The sequence below is a fragment of the Passer domesticus genome, chromosome 3, assembly GCF_036417665.1.
Source record: "Passer domesticus isolate bPasDom1 chromosome 3, bPasDom1.hap1, whole genome shotgun sequence".
Taxonomy (NCBI): Eukaryota; Metazoa; Chordata; class Aves; order Passeriformes; family Passeridae; genus Passer; species Passer domesticus.
In genome coordinates, this window is record NC_087476.1 from 121,127,933 (window position 1) to 121,153,388 (window position 25,456).

Consider the following 25,456-nt stretch of genomic DNA (forward strand, 5'->3'; position numbering starts at 1 on the left):
TGCAGACTTGAATGCGAGTGGGGAATTGTCATCTAAATGCCATATTCTCGGGGTAGTTTGGCTGATTTAATACTCAGTTTGGCTGATTTAATACTCAATTTGTAACACGCTGTGTTAGCCCAAAATTATTATAATTGTGACCTGAGCGGACCTTCCAGGAAAGATGAGGCAAGGCTGTTTACAGTGACAGAAGGGAGAATGGCTTCTGACTGAAAGAGGGAAGGTTTTGATTAAATATTAAGGAAAAAAAATCTTTCCTGTGAGGGTGGTGAGGGACGGGAGAGGCTGTGGCCACCCCTGGATCCCTGGAAGTGCCCAAGGGCTTGGAGCACCCCGGGATAAAGGGAAGCATCCCTGTCCATGGCAGGGGTGGAAATGGATGCTCTTCAAGGTGCCTTCCAACCCAAACCACTCCGTGTTTCTGTGATAATTGTGTGTGATCCCGACCACCTTGTGGTGGGTACTCAAAGCTATTTGCTGCCATTGGCAATGCGTGTTAAATCCTCAAAGCTATTTGCTGTCATTGGCAATGCGTGTTAAATCCTCAAAGCTATTTGCTGTCATTGGCAATGCGTGTTAAATCCTCAAAGCTATTTGCTGCCGTTGGCAAGGCGCGTTAAGTCCTCCCGATACCAGCTGCAGCCAAGGGACGCTGGCCTTTCACTTACAGGGTGAGAATAAACTCATACAAGAGCGATTCCTGGGGGTTTTTTTCACCCGTCCTCTCTGGAAGGTGACGTCGGGAAGCTGTCAGAGAGCGATTCCCGTACTTTTTTACCCCTCCTTTGTGGAAGGGAGTGTGAGGAGTGGAGCACCCTGTGTGAGGGAGGGGAGCACCCTGTGTGAGGGAGGGAGGGTGCGACGCGGGGCTGCGGGCGACTAGCCCTGCCTCGGCGGGTCTGCCAGCGCCACGGGGAAGGAATATCCTCCTCGGGGAAGGAACATGGCCCACGGGGAAGGGAACACCGTCCCCAAAAGCGCTCAGGGACCCCGCTGCAGCCGTGAGGGGACACCGCCCTGCGCGGCCGCCAGGGGGCGCCGCGCGGGCGGGCGGGCGTGCGGCGCGGGGCCCGCCGGGAAGGGGGCGGCGGTGCAGAAGGGCGGGAAGCGCGGGCGGCGGCGCGGGCTGCGCGCGCGCCATGAAGGAGACCCGCGGGTGAGGCGGCGGTGCCGGTGCCTTCCCGCCCTGCCCTGCCCTGCCCTGCCCTGCCCTGAGGGGACAGCGCCGGGCCGCGGCGGGCGGGGGGACACCCGCCGGAGCCGCCCCGCCAGGGGTCCCGGCGGGCCGCGGGGGCCGGAGCCGCCCTCGCCCGAGGGGCAGGCATACCTCGGTTGAAATAAATGGTGGAGTGCGGGTGGCGGGGCTGCCTCGCCCGGGTCTCACCGCGTGTGGCGGCGACGCCGCCGTCGCCAAGCAACGGCAATGGCCGGCGAGGAACGGCGGTAACGGGGCTGCGCCTTGCTCTGGGGCTGCGCGTCGTGCGGAGCCCGGCGGAGGAGAGCAGTGACTGACTGCCCGAGGCCGGGCACGGGCGCCGGGAGCCCTGAGCTGGCAGCAGCCGCCCGCGGGCTCCGCGCAGCATGAGCTGGTGCGGCAGCGGTGAAGGGTGGAGTTGGGCTCCCTTCGTGGAAGGTCCCAGGTGGTGGGGATTTTCCTGCTTCCTTGTTTTCCCTGCGTTCTGCTGGTGGTTCTGGTGGTTCTGGCCCGGGCCTGTGCCGCGCAGCGTGGCTCGCCCTCCGCCATTGGTGTGTGGGGGAGACGCGCCCGGAGGCTCCGGGCGGCTAAAAGTACGGGGCAAAACCCGGAATAAATCCGTTTAGGGTGGGTTTTTGGTGTGAAAGTATGGTTTACCAGATCAGGCACCTGCTTTGGAGGTTTTTGCTGTGGTGCACGGGTTTAACAAGGTTTGGTGAAATATTGAAGTGCAACAGGATTCTGGTTTAAACAGAAGGCTGGTGCGTGAATAGGTGTCGTACCACGTGTGTTAGGATCCATAAAATCCCTTAATTATGTGCTTGAGAGACCAAAGTAGGACTTAATTTATTTGTTGTTCCAAAAGGGACAACAAATTCTTTAAAAGTTTCACTCAGTGAAACTTTCCAGGTGCTGCTTCCCTCGCCTCTTAAGTTATGAGGTCAAACTATCAGTAATGTGTGTAAGCAACTGAAAAATATCTGCTGTTGACTAGAGGAATTTTATATGAATAATATTTTATTAAAAATAAACATCTTTGATGCTAATAATATTAGGTTTATCTAATTGATACTGTGCTTTACGTCAGTCTCCAGTTGTATTTATCTGTAGGCAGAATGAGGTAGTGAAAGGCAGGTGGTGCCTCTTTGTGCCTTGGAAACTTCTTAAATGCTGGTGTAGTCTAAAGCTTGCCCTTGTTCTGAGCAAACTTTATGAAGTGCAAGTCGTACAATGCAAGCAATGCATAAAACATGGAAGCAGTTGCTGCTGTAGGTGTTTTAATTTAGTTGTAATGCACAGCAATTAAGTGCAGGCTTTCCTCCTGCATTTGTTATGAAAATGATATCATAGGAAGGAAAATACTCATTATGGATATTTTTATTTATGAAGTGGAAATTGCCAATGTCTATAAACAAGGTAAATTAGGTCAAGGCCTAGTTAGGCTTGTAAATAAACAGCTTTTCTGGCTGGGGACACCAGCTGATAGCACTGCAGCCCTAATACCTGCCCCCCCAGCTTTTTGGAAAGCACAGAGAGGAAAGTTTGAAAAACAGGCTTGGAGAGAGGAAATAGGGGGAAAAACCCTATATGACTAGGAGCTCTGTGTGTAACAGCATAAGGATTCTTAAAGAGAGGGAAATCTCTTTAAGAGAGGGAGTAAAGACAATGATTAGAAATAAGAAGCTGTGCAATAACCTCTTTTTAAAAACCAAGTGGTGAAGCTTGCCTTTGAGCATTCCCTAATTTTGTTCCAGCCAGAAAGGGTTCAGGTACCCTAAATAGGTATAAATATCTCTTGCCTAATCCAGCTGATCTTTGAAGATGCTCATATGTGAAGGAGGGAAATATCCTGCTTCAATAATGGCACAATTAATCCCTTGAGCCTTAGGGTCTGGGTCTGGACCCTGATGAGCATGATGAGAGCTTTTGGGGTGTCTCCCCCTTTTGGTGCTGCTGTTTCTCTAGAGATGCATTAAGCACCCTTTTTACCTCCAGCCCCACTCCTTCCTCTCTCTGGTTTCAGCTGGTAATGCAAAATAAGGTGCTTTTCCTCCATTGTCCCCTTTCTAAAGCAAGGGGTTTATTATAGTAATTCACCAAATTTATTGCTTCAGCTCTGTTTAACAGACTTATAATCCTTTACAATCAACTACAATGCCCTTCCTGAATCAGTAGAAACCAAACAAAAACGTTTAATTAAAGGAATTTAAACAATTGTCTTGTTTGGTGCTAGCAGGAAGCTGTTTGGAGTAGCCTTGAATTGAAACTGAAATGTCCAAAACTTGTGCTGTCTGTAGGGTTGTCCTTGCTGGATTTCAAACCTTTCCATTTCCCAGTGATCAGTTCTGATGGGCTGGAGCAATGCAAATACATAAAGATGGCAGCATCTTGGATGGTTTCTTACATCCATAAGTGCTTTTTTTTAAAGTAGTTGTGACTTCTAAGTGAAGTCCAGTGTTCTAAAAATGGTCAGCAAGATTTTTTTTCTTGCTTTCTTTCTCTCAACACTGGGCAAAAGGGCAAAGATGGATTTGTGAAGTGTAAGCTAAAGGATGTTTTCCAATAAGATTTTCTTGTTTTATGTACTCATTGCTGTGTTTTCTCTCAGTACTTCCAGGCAGCAGAACCAGCCTCAAGGGCACTATGGACTTACCTCTCCAATTAGCTTGGCTCCTCCTAGTGACAAAGACCACATCCATACTCAGAAGCTGATTGAAGCAATGAAGCCATTTGGGGTGTTTGAGGATCAGGAAGAACTCTATCACAGGTATAACAAGACTAAAATTTGTTAACCTCTTGGTTTTGGTTTTTTTTTTTGTTTGTTTTCTTTTTTGTTTGTTTGTTTTTTGTTTGGTTTTTTTTTATTTTTTAAGCAAACTTAGCATGAGTTTTCTTTACAGGACAACTGTTCTTGGTAAACTGAATAACTTTGTTAGAGAATGGATTTCAGAGCTTGCTGAAAGCAAGGTAAGAGGTTTTTTTTGCTTTTGTCAAAACAGCTGAAGTATTTTGAATTAAAGGCTACGCTCCTGGGATCTGTGCTAAAGTTCAGCTTTTAACTTCTTAAATATCTTAAGTAGAGCTGTAGTAACTGCCACTGAAATAAGTTGTAAAAGATATTACAAGATCAAGATCTCACAGTATTTGGGGAACTGAATAAATGCCTGCATTGGCTCAATCAGTTGACTCTTAGCTGTTAACAAAGCCAAAACAAGGCATTGTGGATGAGAAAGATGGTAAAACTGGCACTAACCTTGCCCCAGACAGCCTACAGCACGCAGTCTAGATTGAAATTATGATTCTAGACATGCCCTTTGAATGGCTCTTAGGCTGTGTTAATTTATGTGCCTCTGCTGCAGGGAAGTCTAATAATAGGTCTTAATTTGTATAAATTAATAGAAGTACTGCTACATCACCTATAATCTTTTTTTGGAGTTGCAAGCTCAACTTATTTCAGAAAAACAGAATCAAAACCTAGTAAACTAAAATGTAAGGGAGTGAGAAGACATTGCTTACACAGGCTGTTGCAGTTTTTCTAAATAACCTACATGCAAGTTAAACTTGCACAGAAGATAAAGTGCATCTTAAACTTTCTCTTCTGCCCACAGAATCTTCCCCCTTCAATAACAGAGCAAGTTGGTGGCAAAATATTTACATTTGGCTCCTACAGACTTGGAGTACACACCAAAGGTAGTACTTTCAGTGCCTGGTCATGGTTCTGGTGTTGGAAAGTGGCTTCCAGCAGTAACAGGAGAAACGGAATCTCTCTGCAGGTTCAGACATAGATGCTCTTTGTGTTGCTCCCAGTCACGTGGAAAGATCAGATTTTTTTCAGTCATTCTTTGAAAAACTGAAGAATCAAGAGGAAGTAAAAAACCTGAGAGTGAGTAAACTCTCTGCTTGATAGATTGTGTACATTTTACAGTAAGAGACTGTAAAAGACTTGCATTGGTAGCAAATATCTTGCAAGCCAAAATTCAATCAATTTTGAGTACCCTCCGATATACTGGTTTATGCAGCGTGAAGATGTTGCTGTCCAGCTCTTGGCTCCTTTCCCCAGTGAGCACATGACAAAAGAGTTTTTGTGGTCCCTCTCCCCTCGCTGTGTTTTGGGAATGAGTCAGCTGTATCAGAAAGCAAGGCTGTCCCTGGAAGCTGTGTTTTCACCTTGGATGTAGGAAGGGCTTACAGCCACTGATACCGATGGCTTGTTGTGCACTCTTTGTTAGTGTACACAATCAGCCTCTCAATCTCTTGCCTAAATAAGATCTTTTAATAAAATCTAGTGTTGGTAGCATAATAGTGCTCTCCTGCCTGAGAGTTAGCAGCATTTTTGTGTTTGGAAGCAACTCAGTCTTTGTACTGAGTAGTTCAGAGTAAGTTCTGTATTTCATCATAGTATAGGAAAAATTTTAAAGTAGCAAAAGGATATCTTATTAGAGATATCCTCTCCTTCACAGGCCATTGAGGATGCATATGTACCTGTTATCAAATTTGAATTTGATGGCATTGAGGTAAGAATTTTAATTTTTATTTGGTTTTTTTTCACCTTTAAGTAAGATTTTTTTTTTCCCTTGCTTTAGAGTAGGATAACTTTTTCAGGGGTTTGAGTTTATTGGTACATTGCAGCATATTTAGGGAACTGTAATTAAACAGCCAGACTGCAACCTGTCCCAGAAGAAGTAAAATGGGATCTTCTAGGAAAATAAGCCCCTAGGTAGCCTGGCAAGCGTGGGAACATGAGTGACATCTTTTTTTAAGCCCATGCTGCAGACCAGGGTAGCCTGCTTGGGTGGCACTTATCTCCCAAGGATGTGCAGAGTGGGAGTAAAGGCAGTGTCCTTGCTGACTCCCCTGGGCTCTGATGAGAGCTCCCTTTCTGCAGGGGCTGTTTCTGTTGTGGTTCCCTGCACAAATTGCCTGGTCTTCTGCTGCAAATCAAAAATGAAGACCCTGTGAGACAAGCAACATGGAAAATTAAAAGTAAAACTACTCACTGGGCTCCTGCCTCAGTTTGTCAGCTGCAGGAATCCTTCTATCTGGGATACATTTCATGCAGGGAATAAAAACCCAGTTGCTGTAATACCTAAGCAAGTTACTGCTTGGTATTTACTGTCATGAAGACACTTATTCAAGGACCTCTTCGTGGCCTTTGTCTGGTACAGACATTCACAGAGTAATTTGTTTGCCTCAGGTTATACTAATAACAGATCCTTAAGGCCTTACAGCATAAAGAAAATGCTTTCTCATTTGTTGAAGTATAGTTGAGGTGATTTTAATTTGTCTTAGTTTTATGGTTAATTAAAAATGTCCTTTTAATAGGACTTCTAAGTTTAGAGTAATCTTTCCAGCTTTCAAAAAAACACCCCTTCCTTTCCTGAGATTAAAAAAAAGAGGTGGTTTTGTAAACAAATAGGGAACTTAGAGCAGTTTTCTTGTTTTCTGGCAAATAAATATTTATCTGTGGTCCCTTAATTCTAAATGCAAATGTTAACCACGTGAATGACCAAGTGTCCCTGTTTGCAAAGAGTGCTGTATTGAAAGTCATGTTTGAACCTTTTTCTCTTGAAGATTGATCTGGTGTTTGCAAAGCTCTCTTTGCCCACGGTTTCTGATGATCTCGATCTCAGGGATGACTCGTGCCTCAAAAGCCTGGACATAAGATGCATACGGAGCCTGAATGGTGAGCATGCTCTGCACAGCTTTGCAGAGACATTTAAATGGGCATAGAATGCATGTGGCACAGCCCACATTTCTGTACAAGATGCAGAAACTGATCTCCAGTGTACTTGAGTGCTGTGGAGGCGGCCAGTGAGCCTAAATTTAGGTATTTCAAGGAGTTGTGTGTTTACATAGACTTGTGTCTCATGTTTGTTTGATTGGTTTGTGAGCAGGTGCTCCAGCTTGCCCCAGAAATTCAGATGACTAAGTAGGGCACTTGATAAGAACGTATGAAGGATAAACATGGTCGTTCATAAAAAAAAGTAATTAAAATACCTGAAGTCTGACTTGCTCAATGTTTAGCATCAATTGGTTTAATGGTTGCTGGCTGTCAAAAGAAACCTAGCTTCTGGAATCGCAGAATATTTAGGGTTGGAAGGGACCTCTGGAGATGATCCAGTCCAACCCCCCAGCTAAGGCACGGTCACCTGGAGCAGCTGACCCAGGAATGTGTCCAGGTGAGTTTTGAATTCCTCCAGACAGGGACATTTCACAGCCTCCTGTGGGCAACCCATTCCAGTGCTCTGCCACCCTGCCACGTAAAGTTCTTCATGCTGAGCTGGAGCTTCCTGGGTTGTCGTTTATGGCCAAAACATCCTGTGGAGAGGCTTTGTTTAAAAATTGCTGGTTGTAGTCTAAACAAAGCTGCTGAGGGCACCAGTTACCTAAAGTGATGCTGAAGGTTATGTGCAATTGGTAATTTAATACAAAGCAAGTAATGCAGACCTGTTTTCTTAGACTTGAACCATAAGCTGTTGATGCTGTGTAGGAACAGCTGACTTGTGCCTGTTGTTGGGAACTCCTGTGCTTCACCTTTTGTCTCGCAGGCAGCAGGGTTACGGATGAAATACTGCGCCTGGTGCCCAACCTGGAGAACTTCCGGCTCACGCTCCGTGCGGTTAAACTGTGGGCAAAACGTGAGTGCCAGGGTGGCTGCTGACCTTCTGACCTTGCAGAGGCACCTCGTGCTCGCTGTTGGATGCACCTCAGCTCTGGTTTGCTGTGTAAATGACAGTTGTTGTATTAAAAGCCATGGTTTGTCCACGTGGTAAATTCCATGTGTTTTTTTAATGGAGGCGGAGTTCAGAGAAGAGCGCATTGCTTATCAGGATCCTGACTACAAATGATAAAAATTCCCAATTAAGAGTAAAAGGAATAAGAAAGTCCTATTTGCCTACGTGGCTAGAGCAGGTTCTAGCAGAAAGGCAGAACCTTTCTCTTAAGAGGAGCTGAAGTGAAGCAGTAGGTGTAGCAGCACGAGCAAGTTTCACAGCAGCAATATTTTGGGATGTGGTGTTGTACTGATTCTTTTTGTCATCACTGTAAGGACCAGCAATTTGGCCTCTCTGCACTGCAAAAACAAATGACATGGAGGCTGAAATGTATTAAGTATTCTGTAGATTGGTCTTTCAAATTTGCAGCACTAGCTGCACACAGACTAACTGTGTGGTATCCATTCCAGGACGTGGTGTTTACTCCAACATCATGGGATTTCTTGGTGGAGTCTCCTGGGCCATGCTGGTAGCAAGAATATGTCAACTCTACCCAAATGCTTTGGCCTCTACTCTCGTTAACAAGTTCTTCTTGATTTTTTCAAAATGGTAAAAGCTGTTTATTTTAATTTGCGTAAAGAAGTAACACTTGTAATTATCTATATCAAGGTGTACATTGACAGCATCCCATGCAGTCCTGAATTGCAGAGCAAAGCTTAAAATGGACACTTCACTGTTTTTTCTTCTATAGGGATTGGCCAAAGCCAGTATTGCTGAAACGACTTGAAGAGAGCTTCCTTAATTTACCAGTCTGGGACCCTAGGGTGGGTAGCCATTGAAATCAGAGGCATTAAAACGTTGTTCTGCCCTGAGCTGGTTCTAAACAGAGCTGTTGTAACCTCGTAGGTGAACCCTTCAGACAGGTACCACGTGATGCCCATCATCACCCCGGCCTATCCACAGCAGAACTCCACGTACAACGTGTCTGTGTCAACACGAGCAGTCATGGTAGAGGAGTTCCAACGTGGTAAAGTACATTCTGTGCTTATTCAAGTGTCATTCTTGCTCCATGAAACCATGTCATCTGATTTAGCTTTGTTCAGTGAGGTGCTCTAGGTTCAAGATTTCTCTAGGAAATAATGCCCATTGCAGGCAGCAAGGAACCAGTTTTCCAATAAGCTGTTGTGGGATCTGCATTTTGTCAGGGGAATTCCTGCTTTTTTTCTTCTCTCAGTTACTCTTACAATCATGTAAACTTTGTCATGCTAATCTTTAAAAAGCAGTCATAAAAATTTTAAAAGATTTTTAAAAAGTAGTGATAAGATTTTCAATTATATTTGTAGGTCTTGAAGTTACAGATGAGATTCTCAAAGGAAAATCAGACTGGCCAAAGCTCTTTGAACCACTGAACTTCTTTCAGAAGTACAAGTATGTATGACATCTGTTGTCTGAACTTGAAGTTATTTACTTAGTGGTTAGCATAATGAGTTTTAACTTGGGGTCTAAATGGAAAACTGTATTGATGTTTTTCAGTTTAGAGCTTTTTAAAGAAACTGGAAGTAGTCATATAAGTTTTGGTACGTATAAGCATAGGGAAGATAGGAAAAGCTGTCTTAGGACACTCACAGCATTTTTACTACTAGGAAAAAAAATCATCTGATGTTTTAGAATATAGAATAAAATCTTGAGCTAGTGTACTCATTTGCCTTTCTTCTTCTAGACATTACATTGTGCTGACTGCCAGTGCCTTTACAGAAGAGCATCACCTAAACTGGTAAGTGCTGCTTTAAATGTGTGTCCAGTGCAAAACTGAAACCCAATTCAATGTTGCACCATATTGCTGTTAATTGTATTAACAAATAAAGTTGGTAACTATGCAACTAGGCATGGAATATACCCCCTTCCCTCTCTGCTTTGAAGACCACTGTTCTAGAGCCTTACACTTGTTCTCATAAAGAGTTTTACTGTGATATATAAAGACTAGATTGCACTGGTGTGTAGTCAGCCTATTCCAGACCAACTTCTCTTCAATGAAAGGAGATTTGCCATTAATTACTTATTTAACCCATGTGAATGTGCTGAGTCACTGAATTTTGAAATAAGAGGAAATGGTAAGGAGGGATTAAGGCACTATAATGTGTGTTTATTGACTTTCCAGTGGGTTTCTTTGTTAAGTTTGTTAAGAAATTAACAAACTTACTTGCTTTGCTCAAGTAAGGAAGCAAAACACCTCTCTGTAACAGACACCCATTCTGTGGGCACCTTACTTTTATTTCAAAGTTTGGCTTGTGCCCTAAGTCAAATAATTCCTGTGCCATCTCTAAAAGATAGCTTGATGTTTAAAAATAGTTCTAATAGGTAATACCTTTTATCTGAACTTTCTAAAATATTCACCTAAAAATCTTATCAGCTGCAGCTTGATATCAGTCACAGCTGTGTACAACAAGATGTATGGGCAGAGGGCCAAATAATTTTTAATATGAAATGTTCTTGAGTGAACAAAGCTTTTTGTACCTCACAATAAAGACAAGGGAAATTCTGGCTGTGGTAAGAGCTGATGTTTTTTTCAGTGACAGAAATAGAGGTGAATTTTCCAGTTTTGCAGCTTGGGAAAATGATAAGCAGAAGATAAACTTGCTTCAGTCTATTATAAGGAAAGTTTAGTTCACCAGTTCTTGAGTGGGTTTGGAAATAGATAACATATCTGTTGTTCATCAACATAAGATGCTTTTGAAGAATATAGAGATTTCTGACTGCTTTTAAAGTTAACAGAGTTTTAGGCAGAAAGATGAAATGCCAGTACTTTATTGAAATTGAATCCCTCGTGGTCATGATTCATTTCTTAGGGAAGTTTCTGAGGGGAGTGTTGACTAGATGATTTGTTTATTAAAATAATTATTTTTACATTTTCACTGATCAATCTGCAAGAAGAATTGAATCTTTACTTGAGTGTAACTTGAACAGCTGTGCTTGAGCCTTTTCAAAACCCCTGTTCTCCTTGATCCTTGTGGCAAAAAGGAGTTTTGCTGCACCCCAGAGGTGCTGAGATCTGCTCCTTGTTATTTTCATCATAGGTTACAGGTTGGAGTGTTGTAGCTGAACTGTGCAGAGTGCATGTAAAACTTATTTCTCTGTATTTAGAAACAAAAGCACAGATGTCACTGGAAACATCTCAAATTACAGTGTGTGTATGTGATATAAAGATCCAGTGCCTGCTCAGGTTAACATTGTATTATATATATAATATATATATATTATATATATGTATAAAATATATATATTGTTGATTGGTTAACACTGTATTACCAAAAGGCATCCAACTGATGAGCTGGATGGAGTTAAAAATGAATAAAATACCCCTTGCTTTTATTAGGATTGGCCTCGTTGAGTCTAAAATCCGTGTGCTGGTTGGAAACTTGGAGAGGAATGAATTTATAACTATAGCACACGTGCAGCCACAGTCTTTCCCTGGCAATGAAGTTCTCTATAAACAGTGAGTATTTTTACTTTTCTGAAGTACACATTGGCCAAATTGTATCTTCATTCCCCTCAGTTCATTGGTGAGGGGGTTTCAGTAGGTTTCTGGCAGGGTCCTGAGCACATAACATACTTCTAAAGAAGGGAGCAGTTCAGGGAAAAGTGCTCTGAGAAATTAAGTCTGGGTTGGCTCTAAACTGAACAACTAAAATGTACCAGAATCCAAATAACTGGTATCTGTACCCAACTCAGGTTTGTGAATCTGTCTCTTTTTAGGAGTGGATATGTATCAATGTGGTTTCTTGGGCTTGTGTTTAAGAAGGCAGAAAGTGCAGTAAAGACTAACGTTGATCTAACACATGGGATACAGTCATTCACAGATACAGGTAAGGCTCTATTTTTGCTCTAGACTTGCAGAACGTCATTCTTTTTATGTCATTCTTTTTATTCTTCCAGTGGAAGTTGCTTCACCAAGTACTTCCTTTTGTTATTAGATATCCGTGTAGATAGCAACATACAAAAGATTAGCTTCAAAAACACATTGTGTTGATGTTTGTCAAAGTTAGGCCATCTTAAAACAAAAGTGTGTTAGTCATACACCGAGTACCATATGTGAGATAAGTCCTCACAAAACTGCATTTCTTGTAGGGCACAGTCAGCTGTGAAACACAGAGATGCCCATTTGCTGGGGTAGCTATACTTGTCAAACAGTAGTCAGCTGCTGAACTTTGGAAGTGGGAAGTGATTGTGTCAGGCTCTGCAAGGAGTTGTTGATGGTATTTTTCCAAGACAGTTTGTGTATAATATCCCAGAAGTGTTAAAGTTGCCAGGTTGTCACAGTGTAACTGCATGCAGTCTTGCATGTAAATTTTCATGTTTATAGTCTGTTATTATTCTAATAGATGTAGAAATAAAATAACATTGCAGGTGTTAGATAATGCTAGAATAATAAGGAAATCAGGCTATTCTTCTGAGTGACGAGTGTGTTTGGACAAAGTTCTAAACAGTGAAATCCTGTAAATGTTTGTTGGAGCTTATCCATAGCACCAGCATGACTTCTGTGTTATTTTGCTCAGATGACATGAGTAAAGGCAGTAAAACCCAACCTCCTTCTTAGCTCATACTTGGGATATGAGAAAAGCACAGAAAAATGCATCAAAACTCTCATCTGAGTTACAAGGCAGGCAGGGTGATTTCCTCAGACCTGCACTGTTATCTGTACTTGCACACTACATCCAGTGACTGCCTTTCAATGGCAAATGTGAATTATGTTAATGAGATTTACATGCTGCTGAGAGAACTAATGGGAAATCCTCTGTGCACAAACATTGTTAGTGTAGCTGTGTGCTCTTATTTTAATGAAGCACAGCCTATGGTATGTGCTGGGTGTGAATCCAGAGAGAATTGAACAGAAAAGCTGTTCCTTGAGAGGTGGGAAATCCTTTGGCATGCGTGGGGATAACCAGTAGTTCTGTGCTAGAGAGCTGCTACCATGTGCCTTGACTTTGAGAGAATAATTTTAGAGGGCAAAGATTAATTTCAAGTTGAGGAGCACAAGAATAGAAGGCTCAGTTTGGAGGGCTTTTGTTGAGTGAACTTTATTTCCCTTTTACATACAAACTACCAAATTTCATTTGAAGGAACTGTCCATACTGGTGTGTGGGCTCATGTCTGTGCTTTTACTTCACTTCTGGTCTCCTGTGCAAAGCCTTTGGGTTGCACATCCTTGCTTTGATTCCCACTCTGTGTGTCAGTAAGCTGACTTTCCAGTTATGCTCCCGTGATAGGCCAGTTAGATAAGCTTATCTAAATGTGACTTAACTCTGTAATAACTGTTGTGCTGCTATAGCCTTTGCCAGTTGCACAAAAGGCTGTTTGCAGGCAGTTGAGAAAAACCTGCTTAAATTGCAGTGAGTCTAAGTCAGATGTCCCTAAAATCCAGTCTGGCTTCCTCGGCAGATAGAATTTAAAAATGCAAATTTGAACTGCTGAAACCAAATATAACTGACCAGCACTAACGCAAACATCCCCACGAAGCTACAATGCTCTTTTTGATGTCAGTTTACAGGCAGGCCAGTGCCCTCAACATCCTAAAGGAAGGTATGAAGATTGAGGCAACTTATGTGAAGAGAAAGCAACTCCATTATTTTTTGCCAGCAGGAACCTTACAGAAAAGAAAGAAGGTATAATAAAAATTCAGCGCTTCTGGTAATTTTTAATAAAAGCTTTAATGATTACTTGAAGACTTAATTTTTAACTGTCGTTTCAGCAAAGGGTGTCAGATATTAGTCAAAATAATAGTGGACTTCAGTGCAAAAGGTCTTCTTTAGGTGAAAGCTGTTTGGATGGTTCCCAAGACAGAGATTCCAGAACACCCTCTAATTCCTCTTCGTTAAATAAGATATCTAAGTTGGACATCTCTACAGCAGAGACAGAAAGGTTAGTGCCATAACCTTGGAACTGTGGAGAAGCTGCTTTTAACTGACTCCCACTGTAAATGAGTCTAGGATTTCTAGTTTGGATCTATGTGGAGGGTTCTAAGAGCTTCAGGAACAAAGCTGGAATCTCCATTGGGCATGTGGTAGGAGACCAGGTTAAAGGAATTCTTGAAAAAAACTAAATAATATCCATGAACATGTAGGAATGGAGAACTTGACACCAGGGAAATTGAATGTATTGACACCAGGGAAATTGAATGTCTTGAATGTAAATCTTCACAGGTTAGTGGGTAACTTGAAGCTGGAGTATTTTATGTGCAAGTGTTTGTTCTAACAAAAAGTACTGCTAATGCCAAGTAGATTAAGTTCTAATGACATACTGATTTTGGTGTCAGAAACACCAGAGCTGCTGCTGACTTAGTGGAGTGGTATGAGAACTCAGGCAGTAAAATATCTGTCACTTCCTGGGAAGTCTGTTTATCCCTAAGCACAGGAAAGAATACGTAATCCTGAGAGTAATTGCCCAATCCTACCAAATGTGTGATAGCTGCTCTGTTCAGAATGTTTGATACTGTAGGAGTCACGTGAAAAAAAATAAACAACCAAAAAGTTGTGTGGGCATCTGGGTAGAAGAGAACAGTGGTTCAAAGCAGCACAGTGTGCTGGGTAGGCTAATCTGGGAAAATATATCAGCACATAAAGACTCAAAGAAAAAGCTTGAGTTTAAATCTGCAGTCTGAAATCCAGCAACATGATGGTCTGGTGCTGTGCTACCTGGGAGGTTGTGTTGTTTCATAGAGCTCTGACAAGGGGCTAAGGAGGTCGATGTTTGTCTTGCATGCACTTTCTGGAAATGACATATACAGTATCTTACAAACTAGCATTTTATAACTCAAGTGTTTGACTTTTATAGAAATGTTGAATGTCAGAGTTGTAGTGGTGCCAACAGTGTAGCTGAGCCATCCACGTCTAAGGGACTTTGCATTCCTGTCACTGACCCAAGTATGTATTTGGAGTGGTAGGTGGAATGTGGTTTTTGATGTGGCGGCCAAACTCTAAAAGCCAGGTGTCTCCTACAGAAATGGAGGCTACAGTTGCACTAAGAGCATCGGGACCTCCCACGGGTTGCACCATTCCAGGATATAACACGGTTTGTCAACTCAGAACGTGTTTTGTGCAAGGACAGCATAAACTAAGTGGGACTCTAATCACGGATCCTAGGAGTGCTTCACCTGAGCAGCATTTTTCACCAACCTCTAAAGTATCTCGTCCACCCGCATCAGGAGAATGCCCCCAAAAAGCCATAGATGGAGAAAAGGCAAGAAGGGGGGGCTAGGCCAAGGAGGGTTGAAAGCAGTATTAATTACTGATGTAGAACAAGTTAAATAACCGAAAATGAATGCGTTTATACATCCCCAAAGGATTTGGGAATCTAAATTTACATTCTAGTTGAACTAGAATGTAATCATAATGAATATGATGTATAACTATTAACATGTTTCCAAGATCTGGCACTTAATGACTGCTTCTCATCAGGGGCCAAGGTATCTAAATACTGCTGTACTTACCTGTCACTGCAGTGACCAATTGCTGAATGAACTGTCTCATCTGGAAGCAGTTCTTAATTCAGAAAAAAAACTATCTCCCTACAAAGATGTGAATCTCATGACTGTAAAAGTATGAGCTAATCTATTTCTGGCAGATGCTTTTTGAGTGCCTGTTGATGGTTCTGCTGCTTTAGAAATCAGCAGCCTACTCGATAGGTCATTACTTCTGAAATGATAGTGTGGAGCTTCTTGTTAAATCTTGGTTTGTGGAACTTCTAGATTAATATTTCATTTGTTTTATTCCTATGTGTAAATATCCTGAAGTTAGCTGTTCTTGACCTCTGTTTGAGGCACAGGCAAAGAACAACCAGAAAAAGAAGCCTGAGTTTTGACACTTGTAAAGAATCATCTTGTAGAACTGTAATCTGGTACTGAATATTGCAAGTACAGATTTCAGAGTTTGGGTAGTAGGGCTTTTCCAGAGGCTTAAAATTCCTGTGGGGTAATGGTGGACTTGTGTGAATATTCTTTTAAGAATGGCCCCTGATACATTTGATGCATTCCATTTGACTGGAAGCTGTACCCAAATAAGAGAATTTTAGCACAGCAATTATTTTGAGTCTGTGTATTTTGTTCCTCCAGCTAAACGTGTGGGACTCAGATTTCACAGAAAGTGGATACACTCAAGATGGGAGGAAGAGCACTACAAAAAATGTAATTTTTAAGTGATTTTACTCAGTGGACTAACTGAAAAGCTCAATAGTTCAGTGATTAGACTGCCTCACACAAATTCTCTGCATGTTTACTGATGGAAACAAAAATACATTTTCTTTTTAAAACTATTTGATTCACAGATGTAAATTAAAACTGCTGTAAAGACTAAATCCTTTCACCTCTCGAAGGGAAGATAAAGAGCTTTGCTATTCATGATGCTTATTACTGAGGCATAAACTCTTGAGGGCACACCCTCAAATCAAGATGAGATCTTGCTGGTGAGGTTTGGAATACCTGAACCACTGTCTGTGTGGTTTTAGGGCTTCAGGATGCCTAAACCCACGCCCCATGGGGTGGAGGTTTTTAATGCATGTATGATTTTAAGGTATCCTCACTGCCACAACTTGCTGCCTCTCAGTCAGGAACCTGGCAATACTGCCTAACAAATCCCTTCTGGCTTTTTTAGGGTGTCCTTGATGGAAAATCCATGCAGATTCCAGTGATCACATCAAGATCACAGGTATTTATTGTGCATTTGTATTCATAGGTAAAGCAGAGCTAGCGTTTTCATTATATGTGCAAAGATTTATGTACCATTAAACTTGGTGGTTTGAAGATTAGTAGGGTTTTGCCCGTTGTGCTTCCAACAAATTAAATAACTGAACAATGACCTTCACAAAAGCCGAAGTTTCCGATTTTGAACTTGGAAAACTACATTTCCATGCCCTCAGACACTGAGTTTGTGTCCTGGTTTGGTTTTCTTGTACTGTTATCAGTACTTGTATACTCATTTCTGTGATGAGCCTTGGAAGCTTTGAAGCCTACAGGTGACTAACTGCTCTGTGTCATGTAGAATGTTGTGAAATGGAGGCTGTGAGACTGGAAGTGATCCAGACAGTAGAGACTCTGTTTTCCTCATCCGTGGATATGAGAACAATCTTCCTTTACTGTGCTGTTGAGCAACTCACAGCTGATTTCCCCCCCATCAGGGATGTACTGGTCTCAGTTCATGCAAGAAAATAATTGTGCAGAGTGGAAAATGTTCTTCCTCTGGATGGTGGTAGTTAAATAAGTGGTGTGGTTAAAAAAAAAAAAGCTTCTCTGAAAATGGGTTTGGGCCATACAGGTTTGGTACATAAAGAATGTTATATTCAGCTAGGAAAGGGTTTATCTGCTCCTACTTCTGAAGTAATGAATTTTAACTTAATTCAAGAATTAATTAAAAATTCCTTTTAAAATTTATTTTCTGTGGCATCTGTTTGTGTGTTACAGAGGCTTTCCAGTAAAGAACTGCCAGATTCTTCATCTCCTGTTCCAACAAATAGCATTCGTATTATTAAAAGATCCATCAAACTTACCCTTAATGGGTAAGTGGTTGATCTTCAGGTGAAGAGGATAATCACTTGTTACCAGTCATTATTCTGAATGTGTGTTGTAGTTACTAACAAAGGTAGAAGGTTACTGTGGCCCTACTGTAACTGACCAGTTAAAATCATGGCCTGATTTTTATACTGCTGTTAGATGCTTGCTTCCTTTTGAACTACTCTTTGCATGTGCTTGGAACAGTTACCTTTAGGAGTTTTTAAAAAGTCTAAATTGTCACCAGCTGAAACAGCTACAAAAGCCAACCTGTCCTGTGCCTTGGATTCAGAATGTATATATACCACCAGGGTTAATTAGTTGCTGCAACCACATTCTGTTTTCAAGTGTGTTGGAGCGTGCTTGTATTCCTTTGTGCTTGCCTGATTGATGTGCATGCCTTGTTCTTCTCTCCAATTATTTTCCCATTTGGCACACGCACTCCTGTGCTTCTCTCACAATGGTGCTCAGCTTCCTTGGCTCGCAGCTTCCCACTGCCTTGCACAGCCATGCACTACACAGGTATTGCCTCCCGTGGAGGCCTGTACATGAGCTCAGTGTCGAAGGAAATGCAGCAGAGGATGCTACCCAAGGTATGGAGATGAGATAGACATGTCCCATGCTGTGTTATCTGGTACTTTCTGTCTCTCAAGACTGCTCCAGCATGAGACTTGAGAAGTTTTTTTGTGTCCCTGGGTAGTGAAGCCCAACTCTGATCACACAGCGAAGATGCACTGAAACATTGCAACAGCCCAGGCTGTCCTGACACTACTGCCCACCTGCAAGCTGCCTGCAGAAAGTGGTTTCAGATAAACCCTGAAAGCTCTTCTGAATGCTTACATGAAAGCCTGTCGTAGTCTTGAGTCTGGTTCTGTAAACTGATAACACTGCTTACCCAGCTAAGTGCATTAGGGGTTTTGGGGGGTGGGGAGAAATTCTGATTATATGAAACAAGCATTATGCTATTTCTCTATTGTAATTTCTTTATCATTTGGTGGTTTCATAAGTGAATTTGTAAGTTGTTTTTCCAGAGTATTTTTGTATGTACTGTAAAAAACTATCTTCAAAGTGAAATTTAAAATCTTTAGTCTCTTTTTCTTTCTTTTTTTTTTTTTTTTAGTGCAGATGGGATCTGCTTAAAAAAATCTAAACAACTAAACCAACTCTAAAGGGATGGGAGGAAGGCAGTGCCAGAGAAAAGCATTCTACAGAATTTTAATGTCATAGAATCATTTAGGTTGGAAAAAAACCTTTAAGTTAGAGTCCAGCTAACCTAACACTGTAAACCTAACATTGCCAAGTCCACCACTAGACTGCCATGCTAGAGTAAGTCTGAGGAGACCAGGAACACTGCTTTGCTTTCCTGCTTCTGGTAGATCTGGGGTTTGATTTAATGCCCTCTGCATTGTGCAGTTTGCAAACTGCATGACTCACCCAGAGTCCTGGTTTGATATGTGGACAATATTGAATTGTTTTAAAAGTAGTTGCTTGTCTTAAAGAGCAGATCTGAGAGAGCTCTAAACATCTTAAGTGTGCACTTTAGTGAGGAGACTGAAGGATTGTAAGGAAATAAGAGGTGGTATCTGTCTTGTCGTGTCTTAACTCCTTAACATTCCCTCTGCTGCTAGTATCCCAAACCCATGGAGAAAGTATGGTTACATTTATCACAAGCTACTTGTTTTTATCCTTTATTCTCTGGTTTCCAGCTTGTTTCAAATGCAGTTTATCCCTCAGAAATCAACCTTAGTGGGTTTGAGGCCTTGTTCTTCCTTCTACCCTCCAAAACTTAGACTGCAAGGCTTTGACTTAAGTAATAGGGGTACTGTTTCTTAATTTTAACCTAAGTAGCTTTTAGCAGAACTACACCTTGGGTTTATAAAATGGTTGCCTCCTTTTTTGTGACCTGTTCTAAACCAGTGGCACTCAAACATTGTCACTTCTGTGTACCAGTTACAGTAGGTATACAACTTCAGCACCTGTGTAAATACAAATCCATCATGAATCTGAAGGAACTAAAGTTGAAGTAGGTGATAAGATAAACGGCAAAAGGAATCTGGGAAGTGTTTTGTACTAGACTACAGTCCTGTAATATTCCTATGCTTTTAAATTCTTCCACATGAGTGTTCCAAGACTGTTCAAGGGATGATTTTCCCATAGGCTCTATGTCAGCACATGCACTTATGCAACTATTCTCAAACTAAAGTAATCTAGCTATGGATATACATTAACACACATCATTTTATTTTGCTCTTGCTTTGTGGTTATCTTCTAATTGCTCTTTATAAATTTTTTTTATTTTCTTCCTCACTCTTAGGGTTTTAAGAAGAATGTTCAGGGTTTTGAGAAGAACATTCAGGAAGAATTTAGGTTACTAGTTTCTCAGACTTGATCCATTGGTGAATTACACGTCTTATCTTAATGTGTCTTGACATATAAGGATGTCAAGTGTGATGTCAAGTGACGTCAGTGTTCTGGAGTTTCCCTGGATGCTGCAGAAGTTCGATGCTGCCCCAGGACTCTGCAGATTAGAATTCAGCTGTTTGTAAATAAAGTTCAAACTTACTCAACTTTGGTGTTCTCCTCTGTTGAAGTGATTGAAAGGGAAGTTACTCCTGCCTGAGGACTCAGTGAGGGAAGCTCTTTGGTATCAGACTTCCTCCAAACGTTGTTCTTTTCTCTCTGCTTTCTTAGCTGCTTGCTGGGTGTCTGGCTTGAGCACTGTTCCCTCATCTCAGTCTCTTCCACGAGGAGCAGCTCTGCATTGGAATTGTGTCTGGTCAGTAACTTTGAGCAAGAAGTTCCCTTGCAGGAGTTAACATCTGTGGTTTTACTCATTAGGTACAAGCAAGGAAGCAGTTAATGTGAAGTCACCTACATTTTGGCTGTAGCAATTGCTTTTCCTGTAGAAAGTGAGAGAAAGTACTTACTTTTTTGCCTTAAGGAGGAAAAAGCAGAGGAAAAAAAGGTATCTTGAAATGTGTTAAACTTGGTTGTGGGAGAGAGGGTGCTTACTAACCCTGTCTATGTAACACTGAGTGACATAAGCTGTTGAGCCTGAAAAGACCAGCAAAAACTCCTGCCTGTGTTTTTGTAATTACCTCATCACACTTCTTATAAAGAGTGCGATCCTGTGCGTTATTCCAGTAAACGAGAGCCGTGGCTGGAGGGTGCAGGCGAAGGGCTCATCCCCAGCCCAGCTGCCCCCTCCCTCTCTTCCTTCCCTTCCCCGGATCGCAGGGGAGCCGTGCCCGGTGCCCTTTCCTTCCCGGGCTGGCAGGGGAGCCGTGCCCGGTGCCCTTTCCTGTCCCGGGCTGGCAGGGGAGCCGTGCCCGGTGCCCTTTCCTGTCCCGGGCTGGCAGGGGAGCCGTGCCCTGTCCTTTCCTTCCCGGGCTGGCAGGGGAGCCGTGCCCATCCCAGCCCTGCCGCTGTCCTGCCGCGGGGGCTGTGTGTGCTGTGACAGTGCCGCCTGTGGCCACCGCCGAGCGTCACTCGTGCCCTGGGTTGCGGGGGACACCCAGAGCACCCCGCTGTGCCTGCCCTGCCCCGAGCCCTGCGGACTAAGGGGTGTCGGGGGTGGTGTCCAGCCCACACCGTGTTGGTCTGTCCCATGGATGAGGGTTTCTTCAGCTATCATCTGCCCTGGGCAGCTGTTGGACCTTGGGTGTTACTATTATGGGAGGATCTTGTCGAAGCAGTAGCCTGGGGACTGATTGTTCTCTTTTTCTGGAAAATACAGCCTGTTAAACTCTCAGCTGGCTGACCTTCAAGAAATTGATACGGACTGTTCATCCTTGAGCAGTTCCTCTTTCCTGGGAAAACGCTGTCTGAATCCTCCCGCTGTCTTCTCCCAACGTTGTTTCTTATTCACACCTCATCTATTTTCATTCCTTCTGATCTCAGACTCTCACCTGTTTTCCTCTTCTCTCTGTTTCCTTTTCTCTCTGATGATTCCCATTTCCCTCTTGCACCCGAGTCCCTCTTTCTGAATTTGAACTGGGTAATGCATTGTTTGGTAGTGATGAGTAAAACTCTCACGAGTCCTGAAACTAGAGGAGAATTAACCTGCCCTGTTTCAGTTTCAGCCTGTGGCAGCCTGGCAATCAGCTGCCTGCTGCGGGCACCATCCACCTCACTCTGCATCTCTGTGCAGTGAAGAGAAAGCTGAAAATTTTGGCTACTGAAAGCAAGTCTGGCAAACATGTACAAGGTCAATCTTTTCCAAGGAAGAGCAAAAAATCCCAATAGTGACACCAGCACGGCCTCCTTGCTAAATTTCATGTCCCTGTTTCTGAAATGCAAAGGAGTTTTCTTAAAAGTTGAAGAATTCTTTGAATATAGTTAAAGCATATGTTCCCCCTGGTCATTCGTAGAAAAAGACTGAGTCATATTTGTTCTGTTTTTCCTAAAAAATCATCTCAAGGGGCAGTGTATGTGATCATGTGAAGAAAAGGTGTTGGCAAACTGGGAGTGACTGAAAATGTGGCCTTAAAATAGGAAGTGTTGACTAGCCATAACCAACAATGTGTGTTGATGATAATATGATAAAAATAAAAGGCTGTAGCAAGTAGGCACTAAAGCTAGAACATGCTAGAATTTCTTTTATCCCTGCAGTTTTAATTCTGCTCTGTTTTTCCAGTGTGGTCACTTGGCCAGAACAGAAAGTAATACCACCTACTCTTGACTGCATGCACACAAGGAAGAAAGGCTGAGGTTTTGTGAATCACTTGATGTGTAATTCTTGGCTAAATGCCTTCAGCACTGCTTTGGAATGATGTTTGTTGTGATTTTGTTAGATTGTTTTTCCTCTTTTTATTTATTTGATGCTGAATTTTCATTTTATTATGTACAGCCTTAAGCAGAAAGGCAGAAACCTGTCATAATGAGAAATCCAACAGAGATTTCTAATAACTAATCTGAAGAAGTACCAGCTATTTTACACTTCTGCATTTTCTGCTCTCTCAAATGGAACAGGCATTAGGCTGTCAGGAAACTGAAAGCTGGTGCTGGCTCTGAATTGTATTTCTGAAAGTGAAGTCTCTGTTTCTTGACTTGTAGCTGGTCATGACATTCACTTTTGGTTTTGTCTAGATGGTACACCATATGTTAATTTTCTCCACTCATTTTGGATGTTTATACAAGTCTTTAATTAATACTGTATGTTATTTGTTATGCAGGATAATCTCTTGGGAGGGTCTGTAAAGAAACCTGGTATAGCTATTGTTCAAAGCATTTACCAAATTTGCCAATGGAAAATCATGGAAACACTGTCTTCTGTGGAGTGATTGCTTGCAGTAATTTAGTTACAACCAAATGAGACAAAAATAGGCCCCTGGGAGTCCTATTTTGAGGAAAATGACCATGTTGCAAGCAGTGAAGTACTAGCAATGAGAAGGCCAGGGAATCCCCTGTTTCTGTTCCTCTGTTCACCCACTAAATAAATCCTGCCTTACACCAAATGGTAAATTGTGCAAGTACAGAGATGTTCACTTTGCTGTAATTCAGGGTAAACGTTTGGTACGTGCCTGTAAAATTATCAATCAGTTTACTAAATACTATTCCTCTTACAGAAATGAGTCAGCAGCAGCATGTTCATTTTCTCTCCCATTCATACATGCTGTGACTTCAAAGGGGGAAAATTCAGTAAAGGTAATATCTCAGTTTTCTCTAGACTCTGGCTATTTAAAGTTGGTTTGAGTTCACCTTTCAGTAACAAGTAAGCTGAGGTGGATTGTCCAGCAGCCCAGCTGTAGAGCTCAAGCAGAGGTTTGTATGTTCAAACTCAAATCTTGTGTTCAGCCTTAAAGGTCACTCCTGATTTCAGTGGCTGTGATGTCAGTGGGGAAACCCTGCTGCACTTTTGTCTGTCCTCGTGCAAAGGTCTAAAAACGTCAAACAAAAGCAAAGCCATTACTTAGAAAAGTTTAAGGCTGCAGAATAGAAACTAACCACAGGTTCTCAGTGACTTCTAAGCAACACCACATTATTTCATCAGCTCCTGCTTGTATGAGAACTTCAGTCTGTTTTCAGTCACTGTTTCTTTAGCTTAGATTGTTTTGGTTTTCAGCTGCTTCTTAAGATGTTTTGTTGACAAACTTGGGATGATCTGTTTGTTAAGTAATGGATACCACTAACACCAATGTTTAAGATGACTTCTTATCCAAAATAATTGTACAGAGTGCTCACCAGAAGTTCCCTATTTGTATTGTTTTGGAATTAAGTATCATGCAATTTTTTCCAAGACTTTCCTTCTGCTTTAACAGACAAACCTAAGGTGTAGAGATTACCATTTATGAAGGGCCAGACAGAAATTCTGTGGCTAAGACCAGAAACTGAAGCCAAGTTCCCTGAATGTGAGACCCTGTTTCTTTAGTCAGGTTGTCTGTGCCCACAGTGGGGATTCCCAGTACACAAGTTACTGTATCTGGCTAAGGACTGTTTTCAGGGTTCTGTATTTCTGGAGACTACTGACACCAGCTATTGATTTTTAATCACTGTTTACATGATAGCCCACTATTCTTTCTTGATGCTTTTTTATAAGCTTGCAAATTAAACAACTTTTCCTTTCAGACTATCTTCCTGACAAAAACAATTAGAAAAAAAATCACAGATTTGTTTCCTGTTTATTTTTGTTTCTCCGTAAAAAAGTCTCACTAAGAAATTTAGCACAACCCACAGTGCCACAGGACTGCCAGATGCAAATTAACACCTCATTAAGTACTCATAGGTAAGTTCTTATGTCCTGATATTGTGGGGGTGAGTGAGAGTGGTGAGGAGGAATCCCAATACTTCTTGATAGTAAAACAATAGTAAAAAAAATAGGGTGACTTATTTTCTAAGGAGTTTCTCCAGAAAAGGAATGGCTACTACGTATATATATTTATATTAAAACATTATTAATGTTACATGTGTAAATTGGTGTATTGCTGTATCTTTCTGAAAGAATGGCAGAGTTCACAGCAAGTTTTAGGAATCCATCTTCCTTACAATATCTCAATACTTACATGAATGTTCTGTTTTTAGGGCAGTGGACTTTTATCACTCAAAATTCCAGTCAAGTGGAAGCACTGTCTGAAAGTAAGGTGTGTGATTGGGTTCTTGACTCTTAACTGTTCTGTTTTGCTGCAAATGTGTTATTGCCTGACCCCAAATTTAATAAACTTATTCCTGGAATCAAACTTGTCCCGTGAACAATGAGCACCAAGAATGTGCTATTGCTTCATGAGTTTCTTAAAGCCCCCAAATAAAGCTGGAAAAGCACTCACTTGAGAGAAGTTGACATACCCCTTCCCTCTTCCAGCTTTAGGAGTGTGAATTTTCTGAAATTCCCAAATAATGCAGTGTCTGCTTGAGCATGTTATGAGCCAAGATGGAGCTTCTCTTGTAAAGGGAACCACAGAGGAGCTGTGGCTGCCCTCCATCTCCCCGAGCCCAGGCCAGGAGTTTATGAAGACACCAAACATCTGTTCACAGAGCAGTGCTGTGCACGGGCTGGGTTGGAAGACAGCCAGTGACTTGTGCAAAAGTTGAAAAAATGGTGGGTTAGAGGCTTGTGAACAGGAGGATATAACAAAAGAGAAGTGCATAGAGCACAGAATGGCTGTTAAAGAGAGGGGAAAAAAAACCTCTTTAGTAACACGTAATTAAGCAGTAGCTACTTTGCTGTGTATTGTTTTTACAAACCACAATCAGTTGGGGTTTTATCATTTTAGGAGGTTCTTGCTGCCACCTTTGTCCCCAGCACACTTGAGTCCTTCTCTTCTTTCCTTTCTGGAGAGTTCTGCTTCATCAGCTGCAGTGAATGTACGTAAGGCTGCCTGTATGTAGGTAAGGAGCCAAACACTGGTAAAGGGAGCAAAAAGAACACCATGTTTATTTATCCCTGGTTTTTGTTATTTCAAATTAATTACAGGGGTGTTTATGAGGCAGGGTTGTTGACCACACAAATATAGGCTGTTCATAATGCATATAGTCTGGGAGAAACTGTAATTGCTATGCTAAATGTAATTTATTCTG

The 25,456-nt window shown here is 42.0% G+C and overlaps 3 protein-coding genes across 17 annotated transcripts in view; 2 read left to right on the forward strand and 1 right to left on the reverse strand.

The window, feature by feature from the left end:
- Positions 1–1,408, reverse strand: part of BCL11A (BCL11 transcription factor A) — a 136,879-nt gene extending 135,471 nt beyond the window's left edge. Inside the window, exon 1 of the mRNA XM_064415607.1 lies at positions 1,328–1,408. The gene's annotated coding sequence lies outside the window, so the exon portion shown is untranslated. The remainder of the gene's footprint in view (positions 1–1,327) is intronic.
- On the forward strand, positions 558–20,010 carry PAPOLG (poly(A) polymerase gamma). 13 transcript variants are annotated; one of them, XR_010359678.1, is made up of 24 exons: positions 1,491–1,640; positions 3,804–3,962; positions 4,096–4,162; positions 4,804–4,885; positions 4,969–5,078; positions 5,656–5,709; positions 6,767–6,878; positions 7,744–7,833; positions 8,379–8,517; positions 8,660–8,732; positions 8,815–8,935; positions 9,252–9,336; positions 9,629–9,682; positions 11,282–11,401; positions 11,662–11,771; positions 13,447–13,568; positions 13,655–13,824; positions 14,737–14,825; positions 14,903–15,141; positions 16,013–16,084; positions 16,551–16,604; positions 17,357–17,470; positions 18,564–18,769; positions 19,758–20,010. XR_010359678.1 is itself a non-coding variant. In XM_064415624.1 (23 exons), the coding sequence occupies exons 2-23, from the start codon at positions 3,916–3,918 to the stop codon at positions 19,816–19,818; spliced, it is 2,166 nt and encodes a 721-aa protein (XP_064271694.1). In that variant the 5' UTR covers positions 558–671; positions 3,804–3,915; the 3' UTR covers positions 19,819–20,010. The 13 variants fall into 13 exon arrangements, 9 of the variants coding, with proteins under 9 accessions (XP_064271694.1, XP_064271689.1, XP_064271688.1 ...); XR_010359679.1 differs by having other exon boundaries at positions 18,569–18,769; XR_010359676.1 differs by having other exon boundaries at positions 17,357–17,451.
- A 135-nt stretch (positions 20,011–20,145) lies between these two features.
- Positions 20,146–25,456, forward strand: part of REL (REL proto-oncogene, NF-kB subunit) — a 44,839-nt gene continuing 39,528 nt past the window's right edge. For 2 of the 3 annotated variants that reach the window (XM_064415626.1, XM_064415629.1), the window contains exons 1-2: positions 20,146–24,522; positions 25,153–25,247. In XM_064415626.1, the coding sequence (XP_064271696.1) occupies positions 25,242–25,247 (6 nt within the window). In that variant the 5' untranslated portion in view covers positions 20,146–24,522; positions 25,153–25,241. The remainder of the gene's footprint in view (positions 24,523–25,152; positions 25,248–25,456) is intronic. The other variant, XM_064415630.1, reaches the window with a different exon arrangement.

What these genes read in the sequence shown, in the direction of transcription:
- PAPOLG (XM_064415617.1), top strand. Translation starts at nt 1,582, where the DNA reads ATGAGCTGGTGCGGCAGCGGTGAAGGGTGGAGTTGGGCTCCCTTCGTG. An exon ending in CAGAGCTTGCTGAAAGCAAG is followed by an intron (nt 4,163 to 4,803) that starts GTAAGAGGTTTT and finishes TTCTGCCCACAG; the next exon opens with AATCTTCCCCCTTCAATAAC. An exon ending in GGTAGAGGAGTTCCAACGTG is followed by an intron (nt 8,936 to 9,251) that starts GTAAAGTACATT and finishes TTATATTTGTAG; the next exon opens with GTCTTGAAGTTACAGATGAG.